The sequence below is a fragment of the Scyliorhinus canicula genome, chromosome 2 (genome assembly GCF_902713615.1).
Source record: "Scyliorhinus canicula chromosome 2, sScyCan1.1, whole genome shotgun sequence".
NCBI lineage: Eukaryota > Metazoa > Chordata > Chondrichthyes > Carcharhiniformes > Scyliorhinidae > Scyliorhinus > Scyliorhinus canicula.
In genome coordinates, this window is record NC_052147.1 from 102,646,823 (window position 1) to 102,664,512 (window position 17,690).

The 17,690-nt window shown below is 49.2% G+C and overlaps 1 protein-coding gene across 1 annotated transcript in view; it reads left to right on the forward strand.

Moving 5' to 3' along the window:
• The window catches only part of susd6 (sushi domain containing 6), a 58,303-nt gene extending 41,422 nt beyond the window's left edge, over positions 1–16,881 (forward strand). Inside the window, exons 3-6 of the mRNA XM_038784078.1 lie at positions 4,143–4,337; positions 10,189–10,327; positions 12,968–13,386; positions 16,719–16,881. Of these exons, the coding sequence (XP_038640006.1) occupies positions 4,143–4,337; positions 10,189–10,327; positions 12,968–13,386; positions 16,719–16,744 (779 nt within the window). The 3' untranslated portion in view covers positions 16,745–16,881. The remainder of the gene's footprint in view (positions 1–4,142; positions 4,338–10,188; positions 10,328–12,967; positions 13,387–16,718) is intronic.
• The last annotated feature ends 809 nt before the right edge of the window (positions 16,882–17,690 follow it).

A 17,690-nucleotide genomic window follows, 5' to 3' on the forward strand; every position in this document is an offset into this window, starting at 1 on the left:
CATCAATAGAGATACAGTTAGTAACACAGGGTGCTGGGGAGGGGTTACTGAGTGACAGTGTGAGGGAGCTGGATTAACATCAATAGAGATACAGTCAGTAACACAGGGTGCTGGGGGAGGGGTTACTGAGTGACAGTGTGAGGGAGCTGGATTAACATCAATAGAGATACAGTTAGTAACACAGGGTGCTGGGGAGGGGTTACTGAGTGACAGTGTGAGGGAGCTGGATTAACATCAATAGAGATACAGTCAGGAACACAGGGTGCTGGGGGAGGGGTTTTTGAGTGACAGTGTGAGGGAGCTAGATTAACATCAATAGAGATACAGTCAGGAACACAGGGTGCTGGGGGAGGGGTTACTGAGTGACAGTGTGAGGGAGCTGGATTAACATCAATAGAGATACAGTCAGGAACACAGGGTGCTGGGGGAGGGGTTACTGAGTGACAGTGTGAGGGAACTGGATTAACATCAATAGAGATACAGTCAGTAACACAGGGTGCTGGGGGAGGGGTTACTGAGTGACAGTGTGAGGGAGCTGGATTAACATCAATAGAGATACAGTCAGTAACACAGGGTGCTGGGGGAGGGGTTACTGAGTGACAGTGTGAGGGAGCTGGATTAACATCAATAGAGATACAGTCAGTAACACAGGGTGCTGGGGGAGGGGTTACTGAGTGACAGTGTGAGGGAGCTGGATTAACATCAATAGAGATACAGTCAGTAACACAGGGTGCTGGGGGAGGGGTTACTGAGTGACAGTGTGACAGTAAACATAGAGCCAGTGAGTGCAGCATTATGTGTTGCTCTGGCCATTCGCACTAGGACAGCATTAATTGCGGTATTACTCAATTACAGACTGTTATTTAACGTCATTGGCCTGTGGCTGGAGTGTGTTTTTTTTTCTCGGCTGAAACCCAGTGCATTGGCAATCTGTTTTAATAATACATAGCAATAGAATGAGTCTCTTGCTTGTTGCTATGGAAACCGTTTTGCTGGTTACTACCTGCAGTAAGATAGAACTCACATTCATGTCGTGTTTTTCAGGACCTCAGGATTCCCAAAAGCATTTTACAGCCAGTGATGTAATTTTTGAAGTTATAATGAGGGAATCATGGGAGCCGATTTGTACATGACAAGCTCCCACAACCAGCAATGAGATGCTGACCAAATAACTTGTTTTGTGACATTGGCTGAGGGATAAATATTGGTCAGGACACAGTGGAGGAAACCTTCACTGTTCTTTAGCGATGTGCCATGGTATCTTTTACATCTGCCTTTGAGGGCAGAAAGGGTTTTGGGTTAACGTCTGATCTGACCAGTAGCACCACTGACCAGTGTAGCACACCCTCAGTGCTGTCACTGGGAGGCTTGATTACATGCTCAAGTTTCTGGTGTGGGGCCAGCTCTGAAGCCACAAACTTCTTATTCTTGAGGCGATGGGTGCAGTCCAGTGGCCACAGGCTGGAATTTCCCGGTGACGAGTATTGTTGTGGGATGGGACTAGAAAATCCCACCCTTAATATTAAAGCGAGAGGGTTTGGAACTGTGCATTTGCTCCTCTCGCAGTCTGAGGAAGGTCACGTGTGGTCTCGCAGGGGGGTGAAATGAGGGCTATTATTTTGCCATCCATGTTGGTCCTTCCGCTTGCTCACCTCAAGGCAGTGACTCATTCTGAGATACTGACCATGTTTCACCCAGTTCACATTGTTCATGTATATGCTTAGAGGGTGATTGCCAGATTGTGTGCTGGTGCCCTTGGCCACCACCGTACGGTGTGGGGGATGGGGGAGGGGCTATGGGTTTACTGGTTGGTGACCAGGAAGGTCACCCTTCATGCCCAAAATCTCCTGGGAGCATTTCATCCCCACAGCCCTCACAACTACCCGGCTAGTCAGCTGGGCCATTCTGGCTTTTGGCATCTGATTGGGGGATGGTCGACCCCAGACAATTTTGAGGTCCTGGCCTCAATTTAAAATCTTGAAGGTAATCGGCAGGGACCCAAACAAGCCTCCTGATGCCTTTAGATGACAGGCCTTCAGATTTTCCAGCACGCCACCAGCAAAGTAAGTCACTGGGGAGAGATTGCGATCTCAGGGGTTTGGCGTTATCACGTTGGCAGCTGCCCAAATTATTTATTTCAACTCTTCCTGTTTGTTGTTATTTCTCTTCTCATACCTAGGGCCGCATGGTTGCACAGTGGTTAGCACTGCTCCTTACAGCGTCAGAGACCCGGATTAGATTCTGACCTCGGGTCACTGTCTGTGTAGAGTTTGCATGTTCTTCCCGTGTCTGCGTAGGTTTACTCTGCGTGCTCCGGTTTCCTCCATTGTCCAAAGATGTGCGTTTTGGGTGGATTGGCCATGATCAATGTGTAGGGTTATGGGGGTAGGGCAGGGGAGTGGGCATATGGAGGGTGCTCTTTTGGAGGGTCAGTGCAGACTTGAATAGCTCCTTCTGCACTGTAAGGGTTCTCTGGATTCTAATGTAGACTGTCGTTTGTTCCTGTAGCGAGGTTTTCTCCAGGAACAGGTCACTAGTCTATTGCCAGGGACTTCTAGAGAGCACCACTCTACATCAAGCGTGGCTGATCAGGGGTCTCTCCCACTCTTACCGCCAGCCATTGGTGTGTTTGGAAAGATTTTCAGGTTGATACTCAACCTGTTTGACTACATTATGAACACACCTTCCTTGTCCATCAAGACCTGGGGTAGAACTTGAACCCAGAGCTTCTGGCGCAGAGGCAGGGATGCTACACACTGCACCACAAGAACTCCCTCTATTCCTCCTGAGGCCCACAAAAATAATTCAATGTAAGCATGGCATAAACTCCAATTTGTCCCAACCTCTATGGCAAATGGGATCCTAATTAAGTCACAGGACCCCCCACTCTCCTTTCTCTCCAGAAGCGGGAGGGCAGTATTGACCCACCCTGCAATAAGCCCCTTTAAAAAGTGCTTTTTAACTTCCTGCTCCCATGTATGTAACTTAATGTCCCTCCTCACTGAATTGACTGACCACATAGGCCAGGGATTCATGGAGGATCTGGAATATGAGCGGTCCAAAGGGCAATTGTCTTTGCTTTAGTCAGCCATAGAAACATAGAAATTAGGAACAAGAGTAGGCCATTCAGCCCTTCCCTTCAAGCCTGCTCCACCATTCAACATGTCATTAAGATTAGGGTATGTTAGCCCTGGGAAATGGAACACTTTCTATTTCAGGCATCCAGTGTCCATGTAAACTATTCCCAGAAAATTGGGGTGGATCCATGGATAAATTCTCTCAGTTCTGCCCCAACAATGTGGCCAACACCCTTGAGCTTCAGTGGAGCCGCTAATCTGTTGACAATTTGTAGATATTTTGGTGCGTTGGGCCAGGTCCATTTAAAAACGTGTCCATCCAAATTTATTTTCCATTGAACCATGTGAGCCAGCTGGCTGGACAGAATTTTAACTGGTCATTCTGAGCTGATCTCCTGAGGTGAAAGTTCAGCATCTAACCCGATGCGCAACTATGTTCCTACGCACACATGACCTCTCTTCAACAACAATTTACATTTATATCGAGTCATTAACGTGATTAAAATGTCGCAGAGCAAATGCATGTAAAAGGAAGGTAATAAAAATTGACTGTGCCAAAGAAGGAATTAGGATTTATGAGTTAGGTTTGGAAGGAGAATTGCTTGAACAAAGGATTGATCAAAGAGGTGGGTTTTATGTTGTGATGTATCAAAGGAGAGAGAGCTAGAGAGGAGGAGAGGTTTAGAATTTCAGAGCTTAGGCAGCTGGAGGCACGGATGGTGCCAATGATGGAGTGATTTAAATTCAGAGTTACACGAGCACAATTGGTGGAGCGCAGAGATCTGGGAGGGTTGCAGGGGTGGAGATGGAGATTGGGAGGCGTAACCATGAAGGAAATTGAAAAACAAGGAACAGGATTTTAAAATCGAGACATTGACAGGCCAGGAATGGTTGGCACGAAGAAGCTCAGGGGGTGATGGGTGAATGGGATGTGGCATAGGTTAACATATAGGTGACAGGATTGTCAGACCATCACTGACCCACCCATTTGCATTATAAAGAGTGCTTAGTAACTCCACCCATTTCCTATGTTAACTCATTGCTGCTCATTTTTATTCTCAACAGTCTGCCGGCAGCCATTGCAACCGGAAAATGGCGGCTTTGCGTGCCACCCCTCACCATGTGCCAGCTTTGTACCCAGCACAGTCATCGAGTATTTCTGCGATGAGGGCTACACACTGAAGGGAGACTACAAGTACCTGACGTGCGAGAATGGAGAATGGTATCCTGCAATGGAGGTCAGCTGCAGGCTGAACCCAGGTCAGTGCTGGGCTCACTTTGTGCCTTTCACAACCTTGAGGCATCCCAACAGCCATGGAATACTTACTGAAATTGTAGTGCAGAAAGCGAGGCAACCGGTTTGCAAACAGCAAGCTCCCGCATCAACAAATGAGACCATTTTTGCCAAGGTATGGGGAGACATCCCCTAATCATCATTTGAGTAATGTTCTGCCATGGAGACTTTCATGTCTACCATTGAGGGCATACTGTTTCTAAGGTCTCACACACCTTGAGTACCACATTTAAGGGTATTAGGTTGGACTATGCATTCAAGCCTCCAGAATTGGACTTGAAACTCGAGTGTGAGTGTGAATTACTTCCCTTATTCATTGTTGGGATACGGGTGTCGCTGAACAAGCTGACATTTGCTGCCCATCCCTGGCTGCAGACTGGCAAGACCCCTTCAGAGGATAGTCATGTTGATGTGGGACTGCAGTCACAGAAGGATAAAGATATTAGCGAGTTTCATGAAGTTGGTTCACTTGCACATTACGTTCGCCGCAGAAAGTTACGCCTGGTAATTTAAAAAAAAAATTCTTAGGTGGGATGTGGGTGTCGCTGGCAAGGCCAGCATTTGTTCCTATTCCTGGTGGCTTGATCAGCCATTTCCGAGGACAGCTAAGTCAACCACATTGCTGTGGGTCTGGAGTCACATGTAGGCCAGACCAGGTAAGGACAGCAGATTTCCTTCTCTAAAGGACATTAGTGAGTCAGATGGGTTTTTACAACAATGGACAATGGTTCTATGGTCATCGTTAGACTTTTAAATTGTTATTGAATTCAAATTCCACCACCTTGCTGTGGTGGGATTCAAACCCTGACCCCAAGACCTTTAATTGCACATGTTAAATGTGTGATAATTGTTAATGACGGCCAATCGATCGGTTCTGGACCAGAAAGGGAACAATTAGAAATGTAGAGTCCCATTCCTTCGAGTTGTGTATGCACCTTCTCTAAAGCGTCAGTTAGATGTTTCACTTGTGGTTGAGAGTAACTCCAAAAGTATGGGGTTTGATTCCACTTCTAGTGGAGGTAGACTTGGGACCTGCCTCCTTGGCCTGCCACTAGAGTGGAAGACAATGGCAAACTACCACTGACAAAAACAACAAAATAGGGGGCTGGGTGGGGGGGTGCGGAATAGACACATCAGCAACCAATGAGCCAAGGATCTGCCTTTGGCCAGGGGGCCCATGAACAAATTAACTTTTATTTGAATCAAATTCAGTTTGAGTTGATTGGTCTCACCCAACCACCCCCACCGATACAGTTTGGGTTAGATATTTTAACCCATTGCCTGTTCTACCTCTGGGACCATTTTGGATTTGACCATCACGGCCTGCTGCACTTTTTCCCCCCCTACCCCCAGTACAGTTTGGCTGGAGGTTGCAGTAATTGCTTGGGATTTGCTGACTGTCCATCTGTCTTGATCACCTAGGTTACGGTGTACAGTAGCATAACGGTAACATCATTGGGCCAGTCATTCAGGGGCCCGAACCAATGATCTGGAGACGCAAGTTCAAATCCCACCATGATAGCTCAACAATTTAAATTCAATTAATTCATTAAAACCCAATCTGGAATAAAAATCTGCATCACTGGCCAGACCATCATTTGTTGCCCAAACTTAATTGCCTTTGAACTGAGTGGTTGTCTCGGCCATTTCAGAGTTAGTGTCGGCCAGAGTTAGTGAAGGCCAGACCAGGTAAGGATGGCAGATTTATTCTCCTGAAAGACATCAGTGAACCAGGTGGCAATCGATGATAGTTATCATGGCCACCATTCCTGAGACGGGCTTTATTTTCCAGATTATATTAATTGAATTCAAATTCCACCAGCTGCTTTGGTGGGATTTGAACCAGTGTCCTCAGGCCATTAGCTTCGGTCCCCGGATTACCAGTTTAGTGACATTACCACCAGACCACTGTCTCCCCTAATATCTCTAAACGTAACCATGAAATGACTGGGGTGTTGCAAAAACCTATCTGGGTCACTAATGTCCTTTAGGAGAGAAAATCTGCCATTCTTACCTGGTCCCCCTATTTGTTACTCTAGACCCACAGCTATGTGGTTGACTCTTAATACTCTTCTAAAATATCTAGTCGGCCACTCCCATTATATTCAAGAAGGCAGCTTATCGTCAGCTCAACAAAGACGATCAGGAATGTGTAATAAATGCTGGCCTAAGTAGTGATGCTCGCATCCAGTGAATGAATTAGGAGAAGAAAAAAGTAATGCCACATTCCTCTGCTTAAGTTTTCCTCTTGCTCCAGGGTTACTCCGGAGGGAAAACACAATTCCAAAGCTTTTCGTTCTTTACCGCTCTGGTTCTAGGCTACTCTTGGTCCCTATGGGGGTGGGGTGGGGCTGACCACAATGCTCCTGCTGGGTGTTGAATTCTCTTCCTGAAACCACTGCCTTCAGAAGTCTCCTGAAAACATATCCCTTCTGCCAATGCCCCAAGCTCTGTCTCTTCTCTCCTTACACAACCCATTATACCCAGTCCTCCCAAATCGCTGTTATTTGATTTGTGCACCTTATAAATCCAAGTTGTTAGGTGACGTGTTTCTTCAGCATCACTCTACACGAACTGTGAACAAAAATGCGTTTCAGTAGAGTTGGGAGTGACCCTAGCAACTTGCAGCACAGAAGGAAGTATATTTGCCATCTCATGTCTGCCTAGCTCTTTGAAACAACAGTGGTGCCTAGCCCCACCATTCGGAAGGGGAATAGTGGCGTCGTGGTAATGTCACTGATCTGGTAAGTCAAAGACTCGGACTAGTTCTGCGGAGGACACATGTTCAAATTCCACTATGGCGACTGGTGGAACTTAAATTCATTTAATAAAATCTGAAATGAGAGCTAGCAGTCTCAGTAATGATGACCATGGCATTTGTGACCCATCTGATTCACGAAGGAATCTCTTTAGGGAAGGAAATCTGCCATCCTTACCTGGTCTGGCCTCCATGACTCCAGATCCACAGCAACGTGGTTGCCTTTTAACTGTCTTTTGCAATGGCCCAGCAAGGCAAAGGACACTTGGGGAGACACTGGCCTTGCCAGCCCACATCCCATGACAGAATACATTTTTAAAATTCTCACCTTTTTGTCTGTACCCCTCTAGAGGTTCCTCGTCTTCAATTACCTGTTTGAATCTCCTATTAAAAATGTCTAAACGGAGTCACTTTCCACTTCCAGCATTCAGATTCCTACAGGTTTAAAAAAAAAATCTCCCTATCTCCCCTGATCTTTTTCCAATGGTTCTGAATCCATGACCTCCAATTATTGACTCGGTCGTCAGAGGGAATTTGATTTTCCTTTTTAATCCACCCAGTGTCACCTTCCTGGTTTCAAATTCCCCTCCAACTCGATTTTCAAATTTGCTGATGACACCACCGTAGTGGGTCGGATTTCAAACAATGACGAGACAGAGTATAGGAATGAGATACAGAATCTGGTGAACTGGTGCGACGACAATAATCTCTCCTTCAATGTCAACAAACCAAAGGAGATTATCATCGACTTTAGGAAGCGTAGTGGAGAACATGCCCCTGTCTACATCAATGGGAACGAAGTAGAAAGGGTCGAGAGCTTCAAGTTTTTAGGTGTACAGATCACCAACAGCCTGTCTTGGTCCCCCAATGCCGACACTATAGTTAAGAAAGCCCACCAATGACTACTTTCTCAGAAGACTGAGGAAATTTGACATGTCAGCTACGACCCTCACCAACTTCTACAGATACACCATAGAAAGCATTCTTTCTGGTTGTATCACAGCTTGGTATGGAGCCTGCTCTACCCAAGACCACAGGAAACTACAAAAGGTTGTGAATGTAGCCCAGTCCATCATGCAAACCAGCCTCTCATCCATTGACTCTATCTACAATTCCCGCTGCCTCAGAAAGGCAGCCAGCATAATTAAGGACCCCATGCATCCCGAACATACTCTCTTCCACCTCCTTCCGTCAGGAAAAAGATACTAAAGTTTGAGGTCACGTACCAACCGACTCAAGAACAGCTTCTTCCCTACTGCCATCAGACTTTTGAATGGAGCTACCTCGTATTAAGTTGATCTTTTCTCTACACCTTGCTATAAATGTAACATTATATTCTGCAGTCTCTCCTTCCTTCCTTATGTACGGTATGCATTGTTTGTACAGCATGCAAGAAACAATACTTTTCACTGTATACTAATACATGTGACAATAATGAATCAAATCAAATCAAGCACAGTTCTATCTTTTCCAACCTCTCTTCCTAACTAATCCCTGGTCACTCACTGTTCTACCTTTACAATTTTTTTCTTCTGTCCTTTCGAGGCCTAACCAGTGATTGCTGATGATTGAGCATGACATCTTGATACTTTAGGATTAGCATCTACTTTTAAAATTCCTCATAAATCCCGGTCACCAGCAGCTTCAACTCACCAGCCTCTGAGTGAGCTGTCACCAAGATAGGTTTTTATTACAGGAACGCACATCAATGTAGGCGAACAAGAAGGGGTGTTCCTTCTGACCCTAAATTTAATGCCACTGAATCATTGGCCCAAACTTGGAGTTCCTGAGCCCCACTCAGACCCACCTACCCGAGGGCCACCAGCAATGGGTTCACGTCTTTGCAGGCTGCGCTAATGTTGGGGTGCCTCAGGACTCATCATTAGCTCAGGGTGCGCACATTCTTCCCTAACCCTATGTGGGGTTTAAAAGAGACACAATATGGTTTCTAGACCATTGCGGTGGATGGAATCAGTCCATCAGGAAATAGACTGGGGCAGAGGTGTTTATATCCTGAGCATCTTCTATCTGGAGGTGCCCCTTCCGCATGATTCACACCATGGGCGGTATTCCCCACCCCCCACAAGGCTGGGTGGGAGAAACGCTGGGGCGCCGCGCGGTCACGCTACGCTACCCCGACACCCGCACGTGATTCTCCTCCCCCCCCCCCCACCCCCCCGGAAGCAGCGGCGCGCAAATCGCGCCGGGCCGCTCGGAGAAACGCTGCTCCGACACAACAGGATCCCACCGGCGCCGACCACCCCTGGTCACTGCCAGCGAGAACTCTGCGGAAACGCTTGGCCTTGGGGGAGGGGGGGGGCTCCAAAGGGGTCTGGCCCGCAATTGGTGCCCACTGATCGGCTGGCCGGCCTCCCTCTTCCCCCCCCCACAGCCCGGCCTACATTCCACCGCGGCCGGCCGCTGAACACTCACGCCATGATGCGTCGGGGCCGGCACGCGTAATAAGTTCCTCGCGTGAGCGCAGGATGGCGCGGCCCAACTGCGCATGCGCGGGATTCAGCTACCCCAACTGCGCATGCGCAGGTGGCGTGAACCGCTCTAGCGCCGTGGGGGCCAGAATAGAACGTGCACGGGCCCTGTTCGCGCCGTCGTGAAATGCGACGGCGTTCACGATGGCGCGGAAACCTGGTCCGCGGAGCGGAGAATCGCCCCCCATTTGTCTCATTTTTAAGTACTATAATGTTCAATTGTTCTGTGTTCTATTTTGTGAGTCTTTTTACTATTGATGCTCGCTGTGCTTGATTGGTTAAACCTGGATGTGGACTCGGAAAATGTGAGCAAACTGTGATTGTTGCTGGAGTTGGAAGCATGGAGAGCCATTTTAAAGCTCCTGTTGTACACATAGAAACTAGTGTCATCTCTGCATATGTCTGAGGCTGACTAGAAGTATACAACAAGTACATTGTCAATTCCGGCCATGGCATGATTTACACTGAGTAACTTAGATTATTGAATGCGAACATTATTAATTCCAGGAGTGGAGGTGATTTACAGATGTTGAGAAGGTGTGTTAATTCTGTTTAATCTCCTCTGTTTAGATAAAGATACAAGGGCAAGTATTGGAGTGCCAACACTATCGATCGTTGCATCCACTGCCAGCTCTGTCGCTTTGATACTCCTCCTGGTAGTTTTATTTGTTTTGCTGCAACCAAAGTTGAAGTCATTTCACCACAGCAGGTGAGTGAAGTGCGGTCAGAGTGGGTTGGGAATCTGGGGCACTGGTCAAAGCGGGTTGGGAATCTGGGACACTGGTCAAAGCGGGTTGGGAATCTGGGACACTGGGCAAAGCGGGTTGGGAATCTGGGCACTGGTCAAAGCGGGTTGGGAATCTGAGGCACTGGGCAAAGCAGGTTGGGAATCTGGGACACTGGGTTAAGCGGGTTGGGAATCTGGGACACTGGGCAAAGCGAGTTGGGAATCTGGAACACTGGTCAAAGCGGGTTGGGAATCTGGGGCACTGGTCAAAGCGGGTTGGGAATCTGGGACACTGGGTTAAGCGAGTTGGGAATCTGGGGCACTGGACAAAGCGGGTTGGGAATCTGGGACACTGGGTTAAGCAGGTTGGGAATCTGGGGCACTGGGCAAAGCGGGTTGGGAATCTGGGACACTGGGTTAAGCGGGTTGGGGATCTGGGGCACTGGTCAAAGCAGTTGGGAATCTGGGACACTGGTCAAAGCGGGTTGGGAATCTGGGACACTGGGTTAAGCGGGTTGGGAATCTGGGGCACTGGTCAAAGCGGGTTGGGAATCTGGGGCACTGGGCAAAGCGGGTTGGGAATCTGGGACACTGGTCAAAGCGGGTTGGGAATCTGGGGCACTGGGCAAAGCGGGTTGGGAATCTGGGGCACTGGGCAAAGCGGGTTGGGAATCTGGGGCACTGGGCAAAGCGGGTTGGGAGTCTGGGACACTGGTCAAAGCGGGTTGGGAATCTGGGACACTGGGTTAAGCGGTTTGGGAATCTGGGGCACTGGTCAAAGCGGGTTGGGAGTCTGGGACACTGGTCAAGGCGGGTTGGGAATCTGGGACACTGGGTTAAGCGGTTTGGGAATCTGGGGCACTGGTCAAAGCGGGTTAGGAATCTGGGGCACTGGTCAAAGCGGGTTGGGAATCTGGGGCACTGGTCAAAGCGGGTTGGGAATCTGGGACACTGGTCAAAGCGGGTTGGGAATCTGAGGCACTGGGCAAAGCAGGTTGGGAATCTGGGACACTGGGTTAAGCGAGTTGGGAATCTGGGGCACTGGTCAAAGCGGGTTGGGAATCTGGGGCACTGGTCAAAGCGGGTTGGGAATCTGGGGCACTGGTCAAAGCGGGTTGGGAATCTGGGACACTGGACAAAGCGGGTTTGGAATCTGGGACACTGGGTTAAGCGGGTTGGGAATCTGGGGCACTGGTCAAAGCAGGTTGGGGATCTGGGGCACTGGTCAAAGCGGGTTGGGGATCTGGGGCACTGGTCAAAGCAGTTGGGAATCTGGGACACTGGTCAAAGCGGGTTGGGAATCTGGGACACTGGGTTAAGCGGGTTGGGAATCTGGGGCACTGGTCAAAGCGGGTTGGGAATCTGGGGCACTGGGCAAAGCGGGTTGGGAATCTGGGACACTGGTCAAAGCGGGCTGGGAATCTGGGGCACTGGGCAAAGCGGGTTGGGAATCTGGGGCACTGGGCAAAGCGGGTTGGGAATCTGGGACACTGGGTTAAGCGGTTTGGGAATCTGGGGCACTGGTCAAAGCGGGTTGGGAATCTGGGACACTGGGTTAAGCGGTTTGGGAATCTGGGACACCGGGTTAAGCAGGTTGGGAATCTGGGACACTGGGCAAAGCGGGTTGGGAATCTGGGACACTGGTCAAAGTGGTTGGGAATCTGGGACACTGGGTTAAGCGGGTTGGGAATCTGGGACACTGGGCAAAGCGGGTTGGGAATCTGGGACACTGGGTTAAGCGGGTTGTGAATCTGGGACACTGGGTTAAGCGGGTTGTGAATCTGGGACACTGGGCAAAGCGGTTTGGGAATCTGGGACACTGGGTTAAGCGGGCTGTGAATCTGGGACACTGGGCAAAGCGGTTTGGGAATCTGGGACACTGGGCAAAGCCGGTTGGGAATCTGGGACACTGGGCAAAGCGGGTTGGGAATCTGGGACACTGGGCAAAGCGGGTTGGGAATCTGGGACACTGGGCAGAGGGGATTGGGATTCTGGGACACTGGGCAGATGGGTTTGGGATTCTGGGACACTGGGCAAAGTGGATGGAAGGAAATTTGGGCAGCACGGTAGCACAAGTGGATAGCACTGTGGCTTCACAGGGCCAGGGTCCCAGGTTCGATTCCCGGCTTGGGGCACTGTGCAGAGTCTGCACGCTCTCCCTGTGTCTGTGTGGGTTTACCCCGGGTGCTCTGGTTTCCTCCCACAGTCCAAAGACGTGCAGGTTAGGTGGATTGGCCATGCTAAATTGCCCTACGTGTCCAAAAAGGTTAGTAGGGGTTATTGGGTTACTGGGGTAGGGTGAAAGTGAGGAGTTAAGTGGGTTGGTGCAGACTCGATGGGCCAAACGGCTTCCTTCTGCACTGTATGTTCTATGTTATAAAGTTGAGAACTCTTGGGAAGGGTAAGAGGGTCGAGTGAGGGGAGATTGTGAGTCTGTTATGAAACCAAGGGTGGATGGGATAGCATTAAGATGCAAATCAATCATGATCTAGTTGAATGTTTGAACAGGTTTGAGAGACTGAATGGCCTCTTCCTGATCCTGATGTTCTGCAAGATTTTCTGAGCTTTGAGTCAATGGTACATGCCTGATTGTTTTATCCATGTGTTTGTCTGTGTCCCCAGGCGTGATCAGGGAGTGTCAGGGGATCAGGTGTCCATTGTGGTGGACGGAGTTCCTGTCTCATTGCCCTCCTATGAAGAAGCTGTGTATGGCAGTTCGGGTGCTGCCATCCCACCTTCAGGCTCCCGGGTACAGATCGTCTTGGCGGAGGGCCCAGTGCCAAGTGGGGAGGCTCCGGAGGAAGGTGCTCGCTGCAACAGAGGCGCTGACGACTGCCCAGAAAGCTCCAGGGATGCTGAAGCCCATGGAAGTGGCAGCCGCTCAGAGACTGTTCTGATTCACCAACCCGCCTTCTCCTCGCCTGCTCACTTCTCCCGCGGATCCGTGCTGAGGCTATCTCGCTGTTCAGACAACCAGGATTCTGAGAGCAGTGATGTCCAGAGTCTTCTCTCCCTCTCCTCCCCGTTAGGATCTACTGACGGTAAGCAGGCACCCCATAAAGGTCATAACTTTTTATTGGCCTTTGACCGAAGCAGTAGAAGGTGAATTGTGCAAGGCAGGAGTATTTGGGTAGGATAAGTTTGGATAACGGCAGCAACATAGATCAATGTAGTCTCTTTATATAATCAAACATCCAAAGGCACAGACAAAATCTGGCCGCAGATGTGATGCTGGGATATGTGACCAAAACCTTGGTCAAAGCAGAGGGTGCCTCTGAAAGGAGGAAGATTTGGCAATATGGAGAGGTTTAGGGATGGATTTTCAGAGCTCAGGGCCTTGATGGCGAAAGCACGATGGCCAATGGTGCAGCACGTGAAATGGGGGATGTGCATGAGGCTAGATTTGGCCGAGTGCATGGGAGTACTCCATGATGGACAGAATGCAGTGCGTTCTGGAACTTTGTGTCTCAGGGTTGGGTTTTACAGTGCACCACAGCCCTCCCCACCCCAGCTGAAAGGTTTGGAGGGGGGTGTCAGGGGCAGCAAAGAGCCCGCCCGTGGTCCCTATGGCTGCCTCGCAGCAATTTAAAGCTGTAAGCAGCGTTAATCGCTTTAAAGCAAGACTTCTGACCATGTGCCTCCAATGCTTACAGGGGACTGCAAAGGAACTCTTTCTTCACCCCCGCCCACACCCCCAAAGCCTAACAACATCAGCCCACACAGCTAAAGCTACCGTTCTTTCAGCATGCTGTGGTTCCTTCCCCTGCGTCTGGGTAAAATATTGGTGGGATGAGGCCCAAGGGTGGCCAAGCCATCCAACCCCCCCCCCCCCCCCCCCCCAACCCAACCCTGCTGTAACATTTCAAATGGGGAGGGGAAGGCTAGTAGGCAGCAGGAAGGTCACCAACTGGACTTTGCATGCCCGCCCCCCCCCCCAACCCCACACCCTGAACCCCAAGGCAGGGGAGTGTAAAATCCAGCAGCCTCTCTCCACTCTCCCTCTCTCTTTCTCCTGCTGTCACTGTCTCTTTCTCTCTCTATCTGCTGGCTTCAGTGGACCCTATAACAATTGAACACAGACTAACATCAACACAGAGACCTTCTGTTTCATGTCTCTCCTTCATTGTTGCTCATTCGGTCAATAATTATCTGAAGAGAAATGTTTTTGAGGGTGCCAGGAAAAGGATGGTGGAAGCCGGACTAGCTGGATTGCTCTTGCAGAGAGCTGTGATGGGCTGAATGGCCTCGTTCTGTGATGTTGCCATTCTTTGATTCTATGCTCGTATTCCTCGACCTAGGCCTTTGCCAAAACAGTGCTCAATAAAAAGTGATTCCCTTTCTCCCAGTGGTTTGCAAGCTGGGTTATGACATTGCAACAGGCAGTGACAACAGAATTCCCAAACTCCTGTTCTCAAAGGAGCAACTTCCCACTGGAAGGGGCAGGATTGCGGTATTACCCCTAACAGGTGGCCACTCATTGTTTTCCAACCTCCTGAGATAGGGCTCCATCGTCCAATTGTACCGATCACCCTGTGTCACTTCTTTGTCAGCTGAATTCTTTCAACCCAATTTTGGGACACTGATGAAATCATAGAATAGTTAAAACACAGAAGGAGGCCATTTGGCCCATCATGTGCGCGTGCTGACTCTCCGAAGGAGCAATTCATCACATCCCTCATGATTCTGAACATCTCTATCAAATCTCCTCTCAGCCTTCTCTTCTCCAAGGAAACCAATCCCAACCTCTCCAATCTATGTACGCAACTGAAGTTCTTCATCCCTGGAACCATTCTGGTGAATGCTGTCTGTATTCTCTCCAATGCCATCACATCCTTCCTAAAGTGTGGTCCCCAGAACTGGATTCAATACTCGAGTTGAGGCTGAGCCAGTGTTTTCTACAGGTTTAACATCGCTTCCTTGTTTTATTACTCTGCGCACCTATTAATAAAGCTCAGGGTATTGTACTAATCATGCTCTCAACCTGTCCTGCCACCTTCAATGATCCATACACACATAATAATAATAATCTTAATAATCTTTTATTGTCACAAGTAGGCTTACATTAACACTGCAATGAAGTTACTGTGAAAAGCCCCTAGTCACCACATTCCGGCGCCTGTCCGGGTACACGGAGGGAGAATTCAGAATTCTCAGCCGGTACGCAAATTGAATCTGCGCTGCTGGCCTTGTGCTCTGTTCCTGTATCCCCTTTAGAATTGTACCTTTTATTTCTATTGTCTCTTTCAGTTCTTCCTACCAGAGTGAACCACTTCACACCCCTCTGCATTAAAACTCATCTGGTCACCCATTCCACCAACTTGTCTTTGTCCCTTTGTGGTTCTACACCATCATCCCCAGAGTTAACAATACTTCCAAGTTTTGTATTATCCACAAATTTTGAAATGGTGCCCTGTCCGTCAAGGTCTAGGTCATTAATGTATGTCGTAGAGTCATAGAATGTACAGTGCAGAAGGAGGCCATTCGGCCTATCGAGTCTGCACCGGCTCTTGGAAAGAGCACCCTACTTAAGCCCACACCTCCACCCTATCCCCATAACCCAGTCATCCCACCTAACCTAAGGGCAATTTAGCATGGCCAATCCACCTAACCTGCACATCTTTGGACTGTGGGAGGAAACCGGAGCACCCGGAGGATACTCACACAGACACTGGGAGAACGTGCAGACTCCGCACAGACAGTGACCCAAACCGGGATTTTGATCAGGAGGAGCAAGGGTCCTAAGAGTGATCCCTGGGGAACTCCACTATAATCCTTCCTCCCTTCCAAAAAAAAACCTATAATGACTGCTCTCGGCTTCCTGTCACTCAGCCAAGTTTGGATCAATGTTTGTACTTCCTTTTTTGTTTATTCCATGAGCTCTACCTTTGCTCACAGGCCTGTTGTGCGGCACTCCACACAGAAAGATTAGCTGTAAACAAAGTCTTGAGTGAGCAGTCCTGTTCCCAGGGAATTCACAGTTCCAAAAATGAGCTGGAGCGTAAGGATAAATCAAAAATTTCCCAAGAGTGGGGTGATGTTCACACAGCGGCAACTTGCAGCATCTTCAACACAGTGATATGGCCTGAGGTGTTTCACAGGGGCGAATTAGGGAGAAATTGACAGCCGGTCATGTAAAGCGACAATCATGCAAGCAAAGGGCATGGCCAGAAGGAAAGGTTTATGGGAGGCCGAGTTCTCGGATGATTGTAGGGCATGGGGTGATCACAGGGATAGGAAGGCATGAGGATGTCTTAGAACTGCTTAAGATTCCATATGGGAGGCTATTGTCCTGTTAGAGGATTGTGAATAACCAGCTCAGCCTTTGATCCAGTGTCTCTCAACTCAAACCATGTTCCCTCTTTTTATGTTTCAGATATTCCTTTGCTCAAGGATGCGTAAGCCCGTTGGCATGGGGGTGACTTGCTAAGCTTTCTCCCCCTCCCTCTTCAACACTCGACTCGCCAACTCCAATTAACTGACTCGAATCCCATAGCAGGAGCTGTGGCAAAGAAGCCCCCCTCTCTCCCCCATTCCCCCCCCCCCCCCCCACTCCTATGTCAGCTGCGGAAGGCCGGTACAGGATTGTCTCACTGGGATGCAATAGGTCTGCTCTCAGGCTCAGCCCATTCTGGCTATGGAAACACCGCCCTCATATTAGAGCACTTCTGGGAAAGGTGACCATCGAGCAAGTGACAGATAACCCTAATATCCTTCATAACACAGGACTTAGTCTAGACGCTGGGTGGTGGTGATTAGAATGGCTTATTTTAAATGCTTTGCCTATCCCTGATTCTGTCTTCAGTGCCATCCCTGTTTCCACAACCACTGCCCAGTCCACTTTGTAATGGGACAGCAGGCCCCCAGCTATTTCTTGACCCAGTCCCCACACCAGACGCAACTTGGCTGACTTTGAACCCTTAAAATCCAACTGAGGTGTAGTTCAACATCCAGAACAAATAATTTTCCCTTTTAATTCCACTCCAATTAGCCGGGTTTCTAGGTCACTTGTGGCACTCGTTCTCTTGTCAACGTCCCAATGTTTATATTGCATGTGAAATGGGTAGGTGTTCCATGGTGTGTCATGCGTGCCCGCTCTGATGCAATACGTCTGGGGTGGGATCGGGCAAGAACAGTTTGGCGAAAAGGTCCTCTCCTGCGATGGAAGGCAAACTGACACGCGTCGCTCGTCACCAACCTCTGGAGAAAGCCGATTCAGGGCCGGGTCCAGTTTTTAGCCTCTGCGTATTCGGCTCTTGGTTCTGCAAAAACTCACTCCGGCAATTCAGCAGGTGACATCTCAGTCAGAGACTGGGCTCTCCCTTAACTTCACATCCGTGACCAGGAA